The sequence below is a fragment of the Amphiura filiformis genome, chromosome 4 (genome assembly GCF_039555335.1).
Source record: "Amphiura filiformis chromosome 4, Afil_fr2py, whole genome shotgun sequence".
Classification (NCBI taxonomy): domain Eukaryota; kingdom Metazoa; phylum Echinodermata; class Ophiuroidea; order Amphilepidida; family Amphiuridae; genus Amphiura; species Amphiura filiformis.
The window spans coordinates 83,145,703-83,163,151 of NC_092631.1; the positions used below are offsets into that span (position 1 = coordinate 83,145,703).

Sequence of the window (17,449 nt, forward strand, 5' to 3'; positions counted from 1 at the left end):
AGCATAATGTGAAATATTTATTTATCTTTTAATATCTTTTAAGAGGAAAAAGAGAATCATCATTCCTGCATCATGATAAAACAGTAAAAACAGTCAGAAAATTTTTGTTTTGTGTAATTTATGCATTTTTTTGATTTTACGAAGGAACTCCTGATAAACTCGATGCTATCACTGTTACATGTAAAGCCCTCTTCCCTAGTAAAAGTGGCACAATTGTGATTTTACCCTTTCTTTAACTAATCATATCTCGAGATTAAAACAAGCAAATTGAACAGAACAAACGACATTTGAGAGCTAAGACTACGCCCTTGACGTTGATACAAGCATTATGTCACAACGGTATTTCCTAATTGCCAGAGAGGGCGCTTTTCACTTGCACAATTTTTTTTTGAGACAGGCTGTAGTGACTGCTGTAAACTACTAGTATATAGCAAATGAACCAATCAGAATAATTCACAACGTTTGGACGTATTTCTATAAGTTTTCCGATATATCAGTTGTTATCAGTTTCATATAACTAAAAGCTTATAACATTGATCAGATTGGCCAGAAGCTGATCAGTACTGGGTGAGTACACAGGTATCAAAACTTCAACTTTAACGATGGCGCGACCATTTGGAATGACTGGAATTCTTGTCTCCATTTTAGTCCTACAAACCTTGAGTTTGGTGACTTTAGAAACACCTGAGGCCAGTGGTGATGAAAATGATGTGGACCTTTTGGTATGTAGCCCTAATATTATTTTTTATAAAACTCATTTTTTAGTTAAACCCGTAAATTTTATATAAAAAGCTAAAAGTGCAAAGTATTATCCTCCCATCGGTCGTGGATATTCATGATATTGGTGGTGAAACTACGCACCTCAGTTGCATTTTGTTGGCACGGCTGGGCCTGATGGGCTCGAGATGCAGAAGGCCCGAAATATTTGAAGTGTTTTAGTTTTTTAAAGTCAATTTTAAGAATATAAAAATAAGGAGACCAGGAATTAATAATATTATAGCCAACTCACTGCACCCAAAAAGTGAATGAATTTCAACCTGCGTGCCTTTTTATAGTCACTACGATCATACAGTAGTTGCATTTATTTTTATTTTCATTTTCATTAATCAAATCCATAGGGATCAACTACAACTGCAGACTTGGTCGACTTAATATGTTCTTGCAGAGAAATGGGTTAGTATACAGAATGTTTATTTTTGTCCTGATTAACAGACTTTTCACAGCATTTTTGCTGTTTTAAAACGGCGAAACAGCGGACATGGAAAAACGGTCGTCCGTATAAAAGGATTTTGTTGTTGTTGGTTTTTTTTCTTTTATGGAATGTTTCTGTTAAAGCTTCTCTCACTGTAGAGAGTGTCATTCACCATGTAAAATTAGGACGCTATTGTCATAACAAAACGTCTAGTTCCCTAAACCTGTAGAATTATGAAATTTTGGATATTAAAGAGCATCATGTTATCATTTCCTCATGACTTTGTGATATGTTATGAGTAACAAAAACGGCATGTCGGCTGTTAAGGGTAGACGAGGTATTGTTGGTCGAAGCAACCTAAAAATCGATTTTCATTATCTAGATCAATATATTATAGAAAAATAACACCTTGATTTTTGCAAAAGTTCATTCAGCAATCATATACTTTGCAAACTTGCTTAATTTATTGTTGTTAATGAGTTATGTACGTTTTACAAAAGTGTTGTTGTTTCAGCCCTAATAACAACGTAACTCAAGAACCGCAGCACCTATAAAAGTATATCTGTGATATTTTAATTCTTCTACACACTCGCTATGAATTGAGCAATACAGTTTTTGCCAAAGCTCACTACCATTCGTAAGATGCTGTGAACTACCAAATCACAACAGTTTAAAATAATTAATAACCTTAAATGAAAACACTAACACTATCAAAAACGGGCATTTTTAACAATGAATAATTTTTAGTGTGCAATTAATTTAACGTGTTTCTTTTATTTGCATTTCTTGTTTCATTTAACATCAGAAATCGATGCCGCAAATAAACATAGAGACTGTTATGAAGTAATGCAAGCTGGGGCAACGAAGAGTGGCATATATACCATTTATCCATCTATTACTAACACTCGAGATACCCCAGTAGTAACATGGTGTGATTTAGAAACACATGGCGGCGGTTGGACGGTAGGTATAGTTTTGATTACAAAATTAACTTCAGTTCAGCTTACTGAAATCGATATCACTATAATTATAGAATCACTTGCATGAACTTTGTCAGCGCTATATTTAATAATTCAAATTATCTACATAATTTGTTGAGCTTTCTTAATTTAATTTAAGTAACTTGTTGGCTAAAGCAAGGGGTAATTGCAGCAAAATAATAAAGTTGACCAAATAAAGCAAATAATTTTAGTACAACAAACTCTGCAACTCAGACTATAGTCAGCGCAATAAATAAGGTAGCAGTTTATGAATCATGACCTTATAGCTAGCCAAAGTAAAAGTCGATTTCGAAATTCAAATAACCATAATGATCACAAGGATATTTTCTTTACTTTGAGCTATCAGTGACGGCAAATGATACAAAAATAACCTGATTATCAATCTAGAACCGATAGAATGTACTTTTTGCTTTCCGTCCATGTTTATCGTAGCAAGCCCCACTGTCCGCGGCACTCACTACGATTAAGGTTGTAATTTTTTGTCATGTGACATTCATGATTTGAATATGTACTTTCTATCGGTTTTAGTTTGCATCATTTGCCATAGACCTTTACTTTGGCAGCAGACTGTGATGTGATCGGTTTGTTGCAACTAAAGCCACTTTGAATTTTCATATTAATTTGGCCAATAAGACCACAAAATTCAGCCGCACAATCTTGATTTTCCGAAATATAGCACAGACGGTCACAAAAGAACTCTTTGTCAAGTTTTTTAGTTTTGTCGTGTGAACTTGAGAAACTTATGTGAAGATATTATTATATTAAGCAAGCAGCTAGCTTCAGCTATTTACATGTCACCCTTTCTTTTTCTGCATCCCTTCTTGTTTTAATGCTAGAAACAATTTCCCCGATCCATTTGGCCATTGGCATATTAAAACTTTAAGTTTTTTTTAAATGGTTTATTTGAAAAGTTGTCACATTCTCGGGAATTTCAAGTGGATGTTCGTAAGTTTAAACGATATGTCGGCGTCGACAAGCCCAATATTGATATTGGTAGTATCGTATAATATGTCTTCAGTGCTAAATTGGGTGTTAGAATTTTCGAGTGACCGGACCGGCCCGCACGGTTGTGTTTTAGCGGGCCCGTGGTGATTTTTGCGGGCGATTGGCTAAGGGGCGCGCCTTATTTCTAGTGCTGACTTTAACAAATTAACGATAAGGCGACGAAAAAAAGAAAACCTGTTCTACGGGCGGACGGACCTTTCAAGTAGGGTCGGTCCGTCGAGCTTTTTTTTTTTTTTTTTTTTTTTTTTAATGACCCAAAAATCACCAAAATCTGTAAATATTTGCAATTTGGGAAAATAAAAAAATAATTCTCGAAATTTGGGTCGGTATTCATTTGTGCAGGAAATTATTTTTACCAATTTGTTCAATATCTGGGTCGGTCGGGCCCGTAGAACAGGGTTTTCTTTTTTCGTCGCCTAAAGGTAGATTGCAATGTTTGATTCAAAATACGCTCCATCGAGGTACCTGGATACGTATGTGTCGACGGATGCGTATTGTTTCACGCTTCACGGGTAAAGGGCGTTAGTCCGACACTCCGCTAGTCCGACACGCCGCTAGTCCGAATCTGAAATGTACTGCACCAGTCCGACACACCGCTAGTCCGAATCTAAAATACACTCTGCCAGTCCTACACGCCGCTAGTTCGAAAAATGAAAAACACTGCGCTAATCCGAAACTAAAAACCACTGCGTTAGTCCGAATCTGGAAAACACTCCTTCAGTCCGACACTGCGCTAGTCCGAAAATGAAAAGCACACTGCGCTAGTCCGAATCTGAATTTGGGAAACACTGCGCTAGTCCGATATTCGGACTAGCGCAGTGTTTTTCAGATTCGGACTAGCGCTCTGATTTTCAGTTTCGGACTAGCGCTATGGTTTTTAGTTTCGGATTGGCGCAGTGTCGGACTGAAGAAGTATTTTCCAGATTCAGACTAGCGCAGTGTATTTCGGCTGCGTAGTGTCGGACTGAAGAAGTGTTTTCCAGATTCAGACGCAGTGTATTTCTGATTCGGACTAGCGGCGTGTCGGACTAAAAAAGTGTTTTCAGATTCGGACTAGTGGCGTGTCGGACTGTTGCAGTGGTTTTCATTTTCGGACTAGCGCATGCTTTTTTCGGACTAGCGCCAGAGGATGTTTAAAGACATTCCCACAACACAATGGGGTTTCTGACCTTGTATGTCAGGCTTTTGTACACATGTGGTACAGTTGATCATACCTTGCATTGGGATTGTGTGAAAATATCTGGTGTTTTCATCCTATTATTTAACATTCAAAACATCGAGACTTAGGAATAAATTAATGCAGTGGGACAATATGAATGTTTCCTGTAAGAAAATCAAATATCAGTCCTAAGTCTCAACTATTAGCTCGTTGGCTGCAGTTTTAAAATTACCATTTTGTGTGTGGCAATGGGGACTTTGCCTTTAAAATTAGGTTATATGGATCAAATTTCCCAATCATAGTGCATTGTAGGAATGCCTTTAAGCCTCCTCTGGACTAGCGCAGTGTTTTTCATTTTCGGACTGACGCACCCCTACTAGGGAATTTGTGTAGTCGGACTAGCGGCGTGTCGGATTAGAGGCGTGTCGGACTAGCGGCGTGTCGGACTAAGCGGTGCACCCCTTGCTTCACAACCTCAATATTTGAATTATCATTCCCGTTCATGTCATTTGAAAAAGGTGTTGCAAAAACGACAAGACGGGTCGGTGGACTTCGATCACGATTGGGATGATTACAAGCATGGTTTTGGCCACGTTGGAGGCGAATATTGGCTGGGAAACCAAAACATTTATGTCATTTCTAACCAGAAAGAATATGAGTTTCAAGTCGAAGCAGAAGAATACGACGGTACTCTTCATGTAGAGAAGTACAATCACTTCAGGCTGTCAGATGAGGCTGGCCGTTACACGCTGTTTACAGGGACCTACACGGGAAAGCAAGGTGAGATATCTAATCGTAACTATAAATTAAGCAAAAACAGAAACAGTGCAGTTTCTATAGTCTCAGCAGCGTAGCCAGCTTTTTAGTGTGATGGGTCATGCCAAATTTTTGTCCACATTTGTCAAATTTTCGACCTATTTTTAGTCTCTAATGGTCATGATTACTTAATTACCACAGTAGTAAAGTGCTAGCACAGTGCTAGTCTACTGTAGTAGACCAGTTTAATTTATCATTCCCTAAATTAATCTCTCTGACCTGACCATGGAAAACGCATCATTCCTGTTCTGATTCAACAGCTCAGCTATCCATGAGAAAACTGGTCTACTGTATTTCGAAAATACAATGAACTATGCACTCTATAGTGGGTATGATGTTACCTCATTAAAAATGCAGTCTTGGCTGTTTATGCACATATCCTGTGGGTTTTACAAATTAAGCTGTTTGAATAGCCGTCCAGCGCGTATTATTTGCACAAGGTCCAATGTATGCCATTAATCAACAAATTATGCGGATCCTAGATGTGTCGAGGATGTTACGTTTATGAACAAAACGTTACGTTTGTATTTTCAACATTGTTAATCATTGCTACGTGTATGTTAACAAGTGAAAGTTCTGTAATTTTTTTTAATTCTTCAATGCTAAGTATTCTTTTGGATATCATCAAATTGTAAATCTCTAGTCAGATTTTCAGTGTGTTAACAACTATGTATCAAAGACGTTACGTTCATGTACAAAACAACGTTCTTATCTTGTAAACATTGTATACCCATAGCTACTTTTATGAAGAATGAATGTTCTGTAATTGTTTTTTATCCTTCATCTCTATTAGATTTTCAGTGTATCAGTCTATTAGATTTTCAGTGTATTAGCAAGTAGATGATGTATATGTATCACATCCCCCCCCCCCCCAATATTTTGCCAGGGAACTTACTTACTTGTGTCTTCTATACTATCCATCATATACTCTCATGCATAACGAAATTCAACAATATTCAATATCCAAAGCAATATCATCACTACAATATGCCCCCAAAACAGAACTCCCCACCCCACATAATCGCAAATTGACACGACAGCTTCATTCCAATTCAATTTATTTCATCCAAAGCGGTACTGTGATACACCTTCCCCAATCAAACACATTTGCATTTGATCATCTTCTACTCTTCCCTAGAAAAAATCATTATAATATCAAATCTAAACACCATGCCATGGAATTCACCATATCACGTCCAAGCTCACATTGGGCGCCCCATTCCTATTTTAAAGGAATTTTTATTTCTCTGGGCAGGGCAGTCACTGGAGATGTGATGTGTTTCGTCATAGATTTTAAATGGTTTCATGCATGGAAACGTATGAATTGTTTATCAAAAAAAAAAAGGAATGCAGCGCAGTCTAGCACAGTGCCAAAAATCAGGATACAGTGTCCGATTGGTTTGTGTTGAGGAAATGGGCTATTTTTAGAACTATGTGTACAGAGTAATTGATCTGATTGGCTTGTGGTAATTTTATGCACTATTTTGGGAATTGATGCAATGTACCATATGTGGGATAATTAAATGTTGTAACAGTTTAGATTAATCTAGAATCACATGAAATAGTATAAAAACCTGGAGGATGAATGATTGGGAGGAAGCAGACTTAAGGTGTAAGAGGAAACTCTGTCAAACTTATGTTAGCCAGTATTGGTACAAAGTTACCATTGAAGTCTGTAAGCTTCGGTTCGCGGTTCTTGTGTGTGTGTGCTGGAGAGAATTTAATACGCCAAAGGCGGTAGTGAAAGCCAAAGAAGTGACAGACTGTAATATCTCCATCACCGAACTGTGATATTTTGCTGGACTAATATAGTGTGTTATCTGTCTGTCAAGTGGAGCAGAACGCTTGCTCAAGAGATCTCCGAGAGAGGAGCTTATGGTCAACATAGAAGACCATTTGGAGAACACTAGCAGAGTAGCTAGGGTAGAGAAAGTATAGTCATCAGGACTTTGGACTGAGATTGTGGTAAACCAGGGGTTTACCTTGGATAGACAGGAACTGAGACCATCAAAGGAATCTCATCAGAAAGTCAGCCAACCAAGATCTCCAGGCTTAGCTAAGTAACCATAGCATAAAGAAAGCTTTATTGTAATAATCATTACTCGTTGATGGTCGATAAACGTCCCAATAAATCGGACTTAGTCACCGGTCAGTTCTACAGCATAGATATCCATGGCTAACGATGGTTAACTATGGAAACATGTTAAAGGACATCAAGAAAATTTTCTAAGTTATTTATTTTGAGCTCTTTCGAGACGAGTAATGGATATATTCTGTAGATTTAGGTTTTGTCTGTGACTGCTAATGTGAGGCCGTCGTAGGTCGTACGGGGCTCAAACTCGGTGGGTGGGTGTAGTTCTGTCCTGGCAAGAAGAAGTTTATGTTCGTTAAGTCATCCGACCCCGGGGCCCCCTCCAAGGGGTCATTTGAGGTCAAATGACTAAAAACTGCCATATGGGCATGAAACTAGGTCCTACGGGACGCAAACTCGGTGGGTGGGTGTAGTTCTGTCCTGGCAAGAAGATGTTCATGTTCGTTAAGTCATCCGATCCCGGGGCCCCCTCCCAGGGGTCATTTGAGGTCAAATGACTAACAACTGCCATATGGGCATGAAACTAGGTCATACGGGACTCAAACTCGGTGGGTGGGTGTAGTTCTGTCCTGGCAAGAAGATGTTCATGTTCGTTAAGTCATCCGACCCCGGGGCCCCCTCCCAGGGGTCATTTGAGGTAAAATGACTAAAAACTGTCATATGGGCATGAAACTAGGTCGTACGGGGCTCAAACTCGGTGGGTGGGTGTAGTTCTGTCCTGTCAAGAAGATGTTTATGTTCGTTTTAAAGTCATCTGACACCGGAGTCCGCTCCCAGGGGTCATCTGAGGTCAAATTACTAAAAAGTGTCGTATGGGCATGAAACTTGGTGGGTACAGTCAACATTTAGAGCCAAATTTTTGGAAGGTCATTTTGGGGTCGCCAGGGGTCATCTGAGGTCAAATTAGTAAAAACTGTCATATGGACATGTCACCATCAGCCTGGTAATCGCGCCCAGCCGAGAACCGCCAAATATGGTAACCGCCTAGTCTATTTTAAAACTGATGCATCAATGACTATGTTCATCATGTCATTATTGTATCATTCTCACATACATTAGGAAATGAATTTGGAGAATAGAGGCCTTGCATGTGACATATCATCCCGTAAATATGGCGGACTACTCAAATGCATTCAACAAAAGCATGATTGCAATCAAATAGGTTGATGACAACATTTGATTGAATGGACTGCACTCCGCCATAACTACGGTGAAGGACACCGGCTCAAATCCTTTGTTTGGAGCCAATCGATAATTTCATGCAGGGCCTCTGTACTTTCTGTTAATAAAATACTATGCTGACCTCACACTCCAGTAATTTCAGATCATTGAGCTCAGTAATACATCAAAGAATGTCTTCCAATTCATGAAAACAAATAGATAATCTGCATATCGGATTAAAAGCTTGAGGCATTTCAATTGCAAGGCCCATTACTTATACACAAACAACAACATAGGCCTACAAGTGTATATAATGTAGCATGTGCACACATTATCATGTTGTGGATGGTGAATCAAGCTGCAGTGCCTACCCATTCCCAAATAAATGCAGTAACCAACCGGTGTTCACTCATGATTGACGTACTGATCATTATGTATGATTTAAGGGATCTAAAATGAGCGTTTATTGGGTTTCGACAGTATTTTTTGTGGGACCTGAGAGCACCCCAGACCTATCGAATTGCATTCTGAATACGAAGCATGTCTTTCTGATATCAAATAATTTTCATTTTTGAAAATCACAATATAATACAAATTTTATGACAAATTATAAAAATTTGATATTTTTCAAATTTTGATATAATACAGTCCTCGAAGTAAATTATATAAATCTAATGATATATTCTTTAAGTGTATGTAGCAGGAGGAAAAGCCGACGGTCAATTGAAAATTTTGACCTTTCATATTGAAGATATGGATTTTTTCCCAAAAAGACCTAATTTTTTTTTGGTGTTTTGGGAAAAAAATCCATATCTTCAATACCAAAGGTCAAAATTTTCAATTGATCGTCGGCTTTTCATCCCACCTAAATACACTTTAAGTATAAATCATCAGATTTATAAAGTTTACTTCAAGTACTGTTAAATATCAAAAATATCAATTTTAATGATTTGCCATAAAATGTGTATTAAATTGCGAATTTCAAAAATCTAAATTATTTGATATCAGAATGACATTCTTCGTATTCAGAATGCAATTCGATATGTCTGATGTGCTCTAATGTCCCAAAATAAATACTGTCCAAACGTTCATACCCCAGCCCTTAAACTCATAGGTTTTGGCAATTTGGGAGGGGGTGGGTTCAAAATGACCCCATAGGATTATACGGGGGTAAAAATTTCAAATTGCTCAAATACCCCTTTCAAATATATCAAATTATTTAAATAAATAAATGAATGAATGAATGAATGAATGAATGAATGAATGAATGAATGAATGAATGAATGAATGAATGAATGAATGAATGAATGAATGAATGAATGAATGAATAAATAAATAAATGAAAAAAAAATTGAACAAATTGTAGCGTAGCATTAAAATCATAATAACCATTGCTGGCAGGCGGATTCGAACCAACGATATTGACATTACCAGTCTGATGCTCTAATACTGAGCTATGCCATCATCTAGTAATGAGGGTCGAGTTTTTAGCGTAGGCCCCTATACAGTGTTTGTCTGTGAAAATGCCGCCTTGTGAAATAAATAAATATAAAGTCTCAATTTTTAATTTAAATTTATTTGATAATTTTCTAACCTATATTTTCTTTAGAGCAGGGACAAATATTTCCCCTTTTATCCAATTTGGCCGCTAAATAAGAATCTACTTCTTTTATTACTGATTTAATTCCGCGATTTGTTCCATTCAGCAATATCAAAGATTAATGTCAAGCATCTCACGACAGATATTTAGTTGGCTTAGTGGTTTTACACAGTGCTTTTTAACCGGGAGGTACCGAGATCGATTCCCACCTCTGCCTGCAATTTTTTTTTCAAGACTGGGAAATAATAACCTGACATTCGCCGCTGACATTCGTACTGCAGAAGCGGAGTTGTAACTTGTTAAACTTTGCTCCTTCCGTAAAAGGGTACATTATTTTGGCACTACATTATTTCTTTTTTTCCACATTGCTGGTAGGCCCCTATTAAATATCAAATGGTCATAATTGGCGGTCACTTCAAATCATCGCCAACTGAACGAGGTTCAGGAATGTACTCTCATTGTTAATTGTTGGTTAATCCACCACTTGAACAGGACTTAACCAAAGCAAACAAAGACTTAAGCTTCTTTACGAATGCTATACATAAGTATAAGCTTATTATCCTCTTCAACAATAGGATTAAAGATTGGTGCTTGACTGGAATTACGTGCTAGTGTCATTGGTTATTGTTAAAAGGCAATAAGGTGTGTAATTGCAATATTTCCTCTGAATAGGAAAGACTCTCTACATCGAACCATGGGTCTTTTTATCTTTTCAGTTTCCGTAACTCTATTGTTCAGATACGAAAACGCAAGGGATTCAGTAAGTTTACTGTAATCTGACTTCATTGTTAACTCTGAAGTACCAATCAGCTTATTTCAATAGAGGTAATTGCCTGTGTCAATAAAGCCCATAAAGGCTGGAGATAAATGAACACCGGTGTACGACCGCTGTTTTAATGGTCTAGCGCCCTCTCGTGTTTGACAGTGATAAATTGATTCACATAATTATAACAAAATGCAAATCCGAATGAAAAGGTCCACTTTTTTCTGTAAAAACGTTGAAAATAAGCCCTTCAGTCACAAAAGGTCCGCTTATGAGCCTGTCGCGCCCCATTGCACTTGTGCAGGGCCACAGTGTCGCCCTTCCCTCGTATCAATGTCTATCTCCCTATTTTGCTTCCTCCTGCCCCCCCCCATGATCAGGCTCCCCACTCCCTCCCCGGTCCCTACTCTCTCCTCTCGAGCTTTCTCTTTCTAGCCTTTCCGTCTCTTCCTCTCCTCTCTTTCTTCCTCACCCCCTCCCACTCTCGCTTGTTTAGTCTCAACTTAAGTATCTCCCTCCCTCCCTCCCTCCCCCTCGCGAAATTTATCAGTATGATCCATGACTAAAAATAAGCTCTGCAAAAATAAACATTTAAAATAAACCCGAGTCTTGCATATATAGGCCCAACCAATTATCAGATTAGCTTGCCATGAATAGAATACATTATCTTTGCTCCAATGCAAATTCTTTTGTATTGCATTTCAATATAAAACATGATTACCAAATCACCACTTGTACGCGCCACATTGGGAGATATTTGACTATTTTAGACGCTCGTTTCATCGCCAATATGAAAGACTCATTGCTTATAACTTGGCAACATGGTCAGTATATATTTCAATGCAAGACTTTTTTTACGATCCACTTACGTCTAGGCGTAAGTACATATACACCAAACACAAGTCAATTGAAGCCGTACAATTTACCGCGAATTTAGGACCGTAAAATTTAGACTCTTCTTTTGTCTAGATTGGCACCCAACCGCACATCTCAAGGTTTTATGTAAAAAATCAATATAACTTACCAAAACGAAAACTGAAATTCACGAGCTTCAAATTTTCAGTAACTAACAAAAGGCTAGAATAAAAGATTGGTCATACCTGGGAGACTACCACTTCAGAATAACAATGACTTACAAAAACTATTACGGATACGGAAACAGAAACTGAAAAGATAAAACGACGGCATGGATGCTGGTGGATCGAATTAAGGCCGATCCTGACTCCACTTCGCAGCGGTATGCGATGCTGCGATGCTTTTCAAACATCTCAGCATCCCGCAAATTAAAATGTACAGGTGGAGTCAGTATCGGGCTTTAGGAATAAAAACCCAATTCGAAATGATGCGCTTGAGAATTCAACAATATAAATAATGGTAGCTCTATTATAATACACATTAATGATAAAATTCCAAAATATAATACGTTTTCTGTCTTTGCTGTTCACGTGGTAGCGATTATATTTTTAAATAAGTTTCAAATGAATAACAACAAGACAAGTGGCCGAGTGGTCTAAGGCGCTAGACTCATAGAGTACTAAGCGTTGCGCCGTGAGTTCGAACCCCGCCTCTGCCAAACTTTAAAAGAAGTAAATTAAAATTTGACTTTTTTTAATTTCATATTTGGGAAATGTGACTGGGAGAATTTATGTATGGTGTGGAGTGGTGTGATAGGGCATATACTGGCTGGCGCGGTCCGGTCTTTATTGGGCGTTTTATCGGCAGTCAACGAGTAATGTTTGATAATTGTTGTGGCATTGTATAAGAAGTTGATAGCCATACTGCATTAATTAATAAATAATCATAAGTTGTTCTATGTAATAAACAGTGTGTTTGTGTATTTGGTGTTGCGTGAACCCGAAGCAGGTGATTTTGGCCTGGGTCATTTTAGTGACCATAACAAATTGGGGGCTCGTCCGGGATTATTGAGAATTGGGAATACACTGTATAAAAGACAGTTCATATTAATTGACTGAGCCTCACAGAGATAGTACAGTATGGCGTTCAATGCAGAGGAGTTTCTTGAAAGTATAACTTGGGAGAAGTTTAAGAATTTGAGGAAGCCTGATTTGGTGGAACCTGCCAAATATTTCAAGTTGAAAGTAAAGCAGGGTACTAAGAAGTAGGAAATCAAAAATGCATTAATTGATGTTTTGGTACAAGACGAGATTTTTGATGAATCCAAATTGCAAGAGAAAGGGGAAGTAGAAACTGAAATTGGTGGGGCGGTTAAATTGAAAGAGCTAGAAGTTCAATTAGAACTAAAGAAAATGGAAATGGAACAAAAGAAAATAGAAGAAAAAAGCACAGCAAGAAAAGATGGTGCTTGAGCAGCAAAAATTGGCTATGGAAGAAAAAGCAAAAATGGTAAGATTGGAAATGGAAGAAAAAGAGAAACAAGCCAAGTTGCAAATTGAATCATCATCATCAGTCGGCTGCAGAGCAGGCGACTACAAGCTTTCTCCAACTGTTGCGATCTTGGGCAAGCGAAACAATTTTGTTTGGCTGCAGCATCCCTTCAGTATCTCCTAGGAGGTGCTGGACATACTGTAAGTACAGTGTGCGCGGTCGTCCCGGTTTCCTCTTCCCATGTGGTGGGATATAATGGTGCCAACACATCACCCTGAAGCACTCCAGTTGTTACTTGGAAAGGCTCTGAGATACTGCCATCTACCATAACGGCACTATTGGAGTCCTTGTAGAGCACCTGGATGGCATTGACCACAACCTTTGGTATTCCATAATGCCGCAGCACTGAAAACATGACGGACCTGTTGATGGAGTCGAAGGCTTTTTTGAAGTCCACAAAAGTGACTGTTAAGGGCGTACTACACCCATATATTGATTTGATTGGTCTAAAAAAATATTTTTTCATTTATAGCTAGGCGATATATACACGGATCATGTGAAATAAAAAAAAATATGAAAAAACATCGTTTTTCACCTATTTGTCTTAATTTGTTGATTGGTTGATAAGGACGCTTATTCATCCCTTTTTAAGGGATTTTTTATTTAGCGAGAGTACGAGTCAATCTCCATAGGGATGGGCGATACCAGCTTTTGGTACCGGTTGTCGATCTAGAGCAGTCAGGGGGTGTGGGTCGAATTTGTAGAAAAAATAAAATAAAATGAAAAAAAATGGCCGCGGAGCGCGCTTGCGCGACGCATGGGGTTGTCTGAGGGAGGGTGTCCCCCCCTCAGAATAAAAAAAAACGTGTGCAAAATGAAGATCTAATTGAAGCGATTTGGTGGACAATTTTGGCACTATTACCCCCGGTATGCCTAGGCCTACTAGTGTAAAATTTTAGTTTGGCGGCCGAAAATTTGTGAAAACCTTTCGTGGACAAGTTTCCCTATTATCGTAGGCCTATAAATTGTTTTAAACATAAATCGGCGAAAGCAGAAGCGAAAATGGCCACTTGTATATCGATTACGCAGGGGAGGGTAAAATGAAGACTAAATTGAAGTGATTTGGTGGACCATTTTGGTACTAGTGTGTAAAATTTTAGTTTGAAAAAGCCGCAAATTTGTAAAATGACGGTCCATGAAACCTTCCGTGGACAAGTTTTCCCTATAAATTGTCAACATAGGAAATTAAATCAAAAAAAAAAAAAGGCCCGAAGTCAATTTGCAAAATTCGAGATTCGTAAACATGGTAAAAACATGCATAAATCGATGAAGTCGGTATGGAGTCCGTCTTAATAATGACTTTGGTCACGGTGGCAAAATGTGACGGACCCTGCATATCGGCAGGCCCGTATAGTAATTTTCACATGCTTTTACGATGCGGACCCGCCTTCAAGCAACACGGTGACGGCCAGGTGGTGGCCGCATTGCATTCTCTAAATTCAGTAAATTTTCATCGTTAACCGTGTAATTGAATGGGATTATTTTGAAATTTTAAAACCGTCACAAACAAATAGGCCTATGTTGATAAATAATATAAATACAAGCTAAAACCGTTGGGGTTAGATAATGAACCCCACAAAACTAACCGACTATATTGGAAAATGCCACACGGCCGGGCGGTTTCACAAGTTGCCGGCTCGATCATGTCATCCGCCGTCTGGTGACGGTGGTGAGGCCATTATTATAGGACCTACTTCCGATCGACCCGACTGTGCGGGTTTTTATTAAGCATGGGTCTACTCAATTACGTGAAATTTAACCTTTTCTCTCCACCTTTTCTCTTCTCCTTCCCCCCCCCCTTTCTCTTCTCTTCTCCCCTTTCCTCTTTTTTGGGGGGGGGGGGGGGGTAGCGGGCCAGTCGGCGCTCTCCACCCTGAATCCGCGCCTGATGTGTTGGGATGCGGGGTACGTGTGGCTGTAGGCCTACCGTACCACATTAACGAACTAAACTTACTCTTCGTGGGATTACGAATCGTAAACACAAACAACACAGGTGATAATAAAACCAGTAGCAAACATCGATCACTTTACCAACAAGCAAGATGCAACAACTTTCTTTTAAATTAATGAAACAAAGCTTATTTTTGACTCAGAGTTTAATTTTAAGATGCTAGCCGAAGTCAATAACTTTGCACATTCTTTGCGTTCCTTTGTTTCAACTCTTGTTAAAAGATGACATAAAACTTGATGATCAGCTGACTCTTTCTGTTGACAATTTAAGTTTAAAACATTATTAACACAATTTTTGTGTTGAAAATAATTGTAAACAAAACCAATACAATTGGCTAGTTTCAAATCTTTCGTAACATTATATTAAACCGTGTTTTTTGTAAAATAGTTTGTAAAAGATTTGCAATTAGGCCCTACTTTTATTGGGATCGAACATTGCCACTTTACAATGATCAAGGACACCAAAACTTTGGGTGTGTGAAAAATCCTATTGTTAAAAATTTTATGAAATGAGAATCCCTAAGCGTAAACTAGTTTCTATAGACCACTTGACATCACTGTTTATCAACAAAGGCGAGGGACTCATCTGTCGATATGGTCGAACGAGCCGCTACACTGTTCAATGGCTTTCCTGTACTATATGAAATGTGGCGGGCGATTTAAAATGCACGTGCCCTTAGCAGACTACGATGCGTACGCACACTGTAGGGCAAAGAACAATGGAAATTGCCATAATGCGCGCGCATACTGCCGGGCAATGACGTCACATGGCAAGTGGTCTATACACTTTTAAATTTGAATGATAGGGCGCTGCTTTGTGACGTTTCAAGTACATTAGAAAACAATTGTTATTTAAAGTAACATTTTTCAAAATCGAGATTTTTAATTGTAATAGGCCTAAATATAACATAACAAACAGTGCACACCCTGAAATGTTTTATCGTGTACATGCGCCGCTAATGCTCGCCATGATGTACCGCTGAGTGCAATATCCCATAGACAATTCATTTGATTAATCAAAACACTATACAGTGTACAATGCGACGTAGGCCTAGCTGCGAGATCTGGATCTGGATCATTTATACTTCAATTAAGCAGTGAATTCTGCATCACACTAGAGTTGGAGATAGTCTAGGCCTACCACACAATTTATTCGCTACCTGAAGTCGCTAATAGAGAATGAAAGATTAGAATATTCGTTTATTTTTGTTTTCAATTTTCGAATATTTTTTGTCAATACGTTCCATAAAATAACTCTATAGGCCTAGGCCTATTCTGTAAAGTATACCGTATCGTATACGCGTATCGGAAAATTGACAGTGTCGAGTCCCTCCTCGCCTGGTTACGATTGTAGCGTTGAGGAGTAATTAAGCAGAAGAAGCAGAAGATACCGCCCAACCTTAACCAATTAGTAAATCAGTACGGTAGTAAATATGGCGTCGCGCATTTTTGTCTTCCGAGCTGTGAGTGCACTGATTTTAAGTGTTTTTCACCGTGATTTAAACATGGATTTTCTCAAATGGAAGGAATAATCGTAGGCAACAGGTAAGTGACGAAATATAAAGAAGTAAGGGTGTTCCATCAGTTTAATATCGAGTTGTTACCATTGTGAACATAGCCACACACATATAAATCGCGTTTCGTAAGCTTTTCTATTTTGTCAGAAAATTAAGCACAAATTCACCCTAATACTGAAAACCAAGGAATTGACTGTTCTTTAATTTCAACCTTATGAAATCTGAAACAAATGTGCATATCATTGTCAACTGGAAGGGGGAAAATAAGTTTAATTTCATTGATAACATGAAATTGATGCATAATTTTTCTTTTCAAAGCTGTGCATAATTAATGAATTACAAAAAAAAAAATATTTTGGTACTTTTAGAGTCTACCATAAGTGATAATATGTGTGTGTAAGTTGATTCACGGTATCAGTTCTGAAATAGTTAAAATTATCAAAATTGTGACAAGGTCCTCATGTACCTCTCTTTGGCTTGTACCATTAAAAGCATGTAAGCTACATTATTATCAATGCCACCAATAGAACGAGAAGATTTGCCCTTCATTTTGCATACCACTTTGACCAATTTTTTTCTCATTTCTTCGCAAAATGCAAAAAACCTGCAAAAAAATGTGATGGGTGTAGTACCCCCTTAAGGGAAGTTGGTACTCCTTGAAGCCTTCCATGATCCTCCTCAAAATGTGTATTTGCTGAGCACAGCTGCGACCCGATCTAAAGCCAGCCTGGTTGCTTCTCAGTAAAGGATCAAGGTGAGGTCGAATCCTGTTCAGAAGGATCTTGTT

General features: G+C 38.4%; 1 protein-coding gene across 1 annotated transcript in view; it reads left to right on the plus strand.

The window, feature by feature from the left end:
- Positions 1-506: 506 nt before the first annotated feature.
- Positions 507-17,449, plus strand: part of LOC140151539 (uncharacterized) — a 47,346-nt gene continuing 30,403 nt past the window's right edge. The window contains exons 1-4 of the mRNA XM_072173914.1: positions 507-722; positions 1,119-1,173; positions 1,998-2,155; positions 4,876-5,137. Coding sequence (XP_072030015.1) covers positions 603-722; positions 1,119-1,173; positions 1,998-2,155; positions 4,876-5,137 — 595 coding nt within the window. The 5' untranslated portion in view covers positions 507-602. The remainder of the gene's footprint in view (positions 723-1,118; positions 1,174-1,997; positions 2,156-4,875; positions 5,138-17,449) is intronic.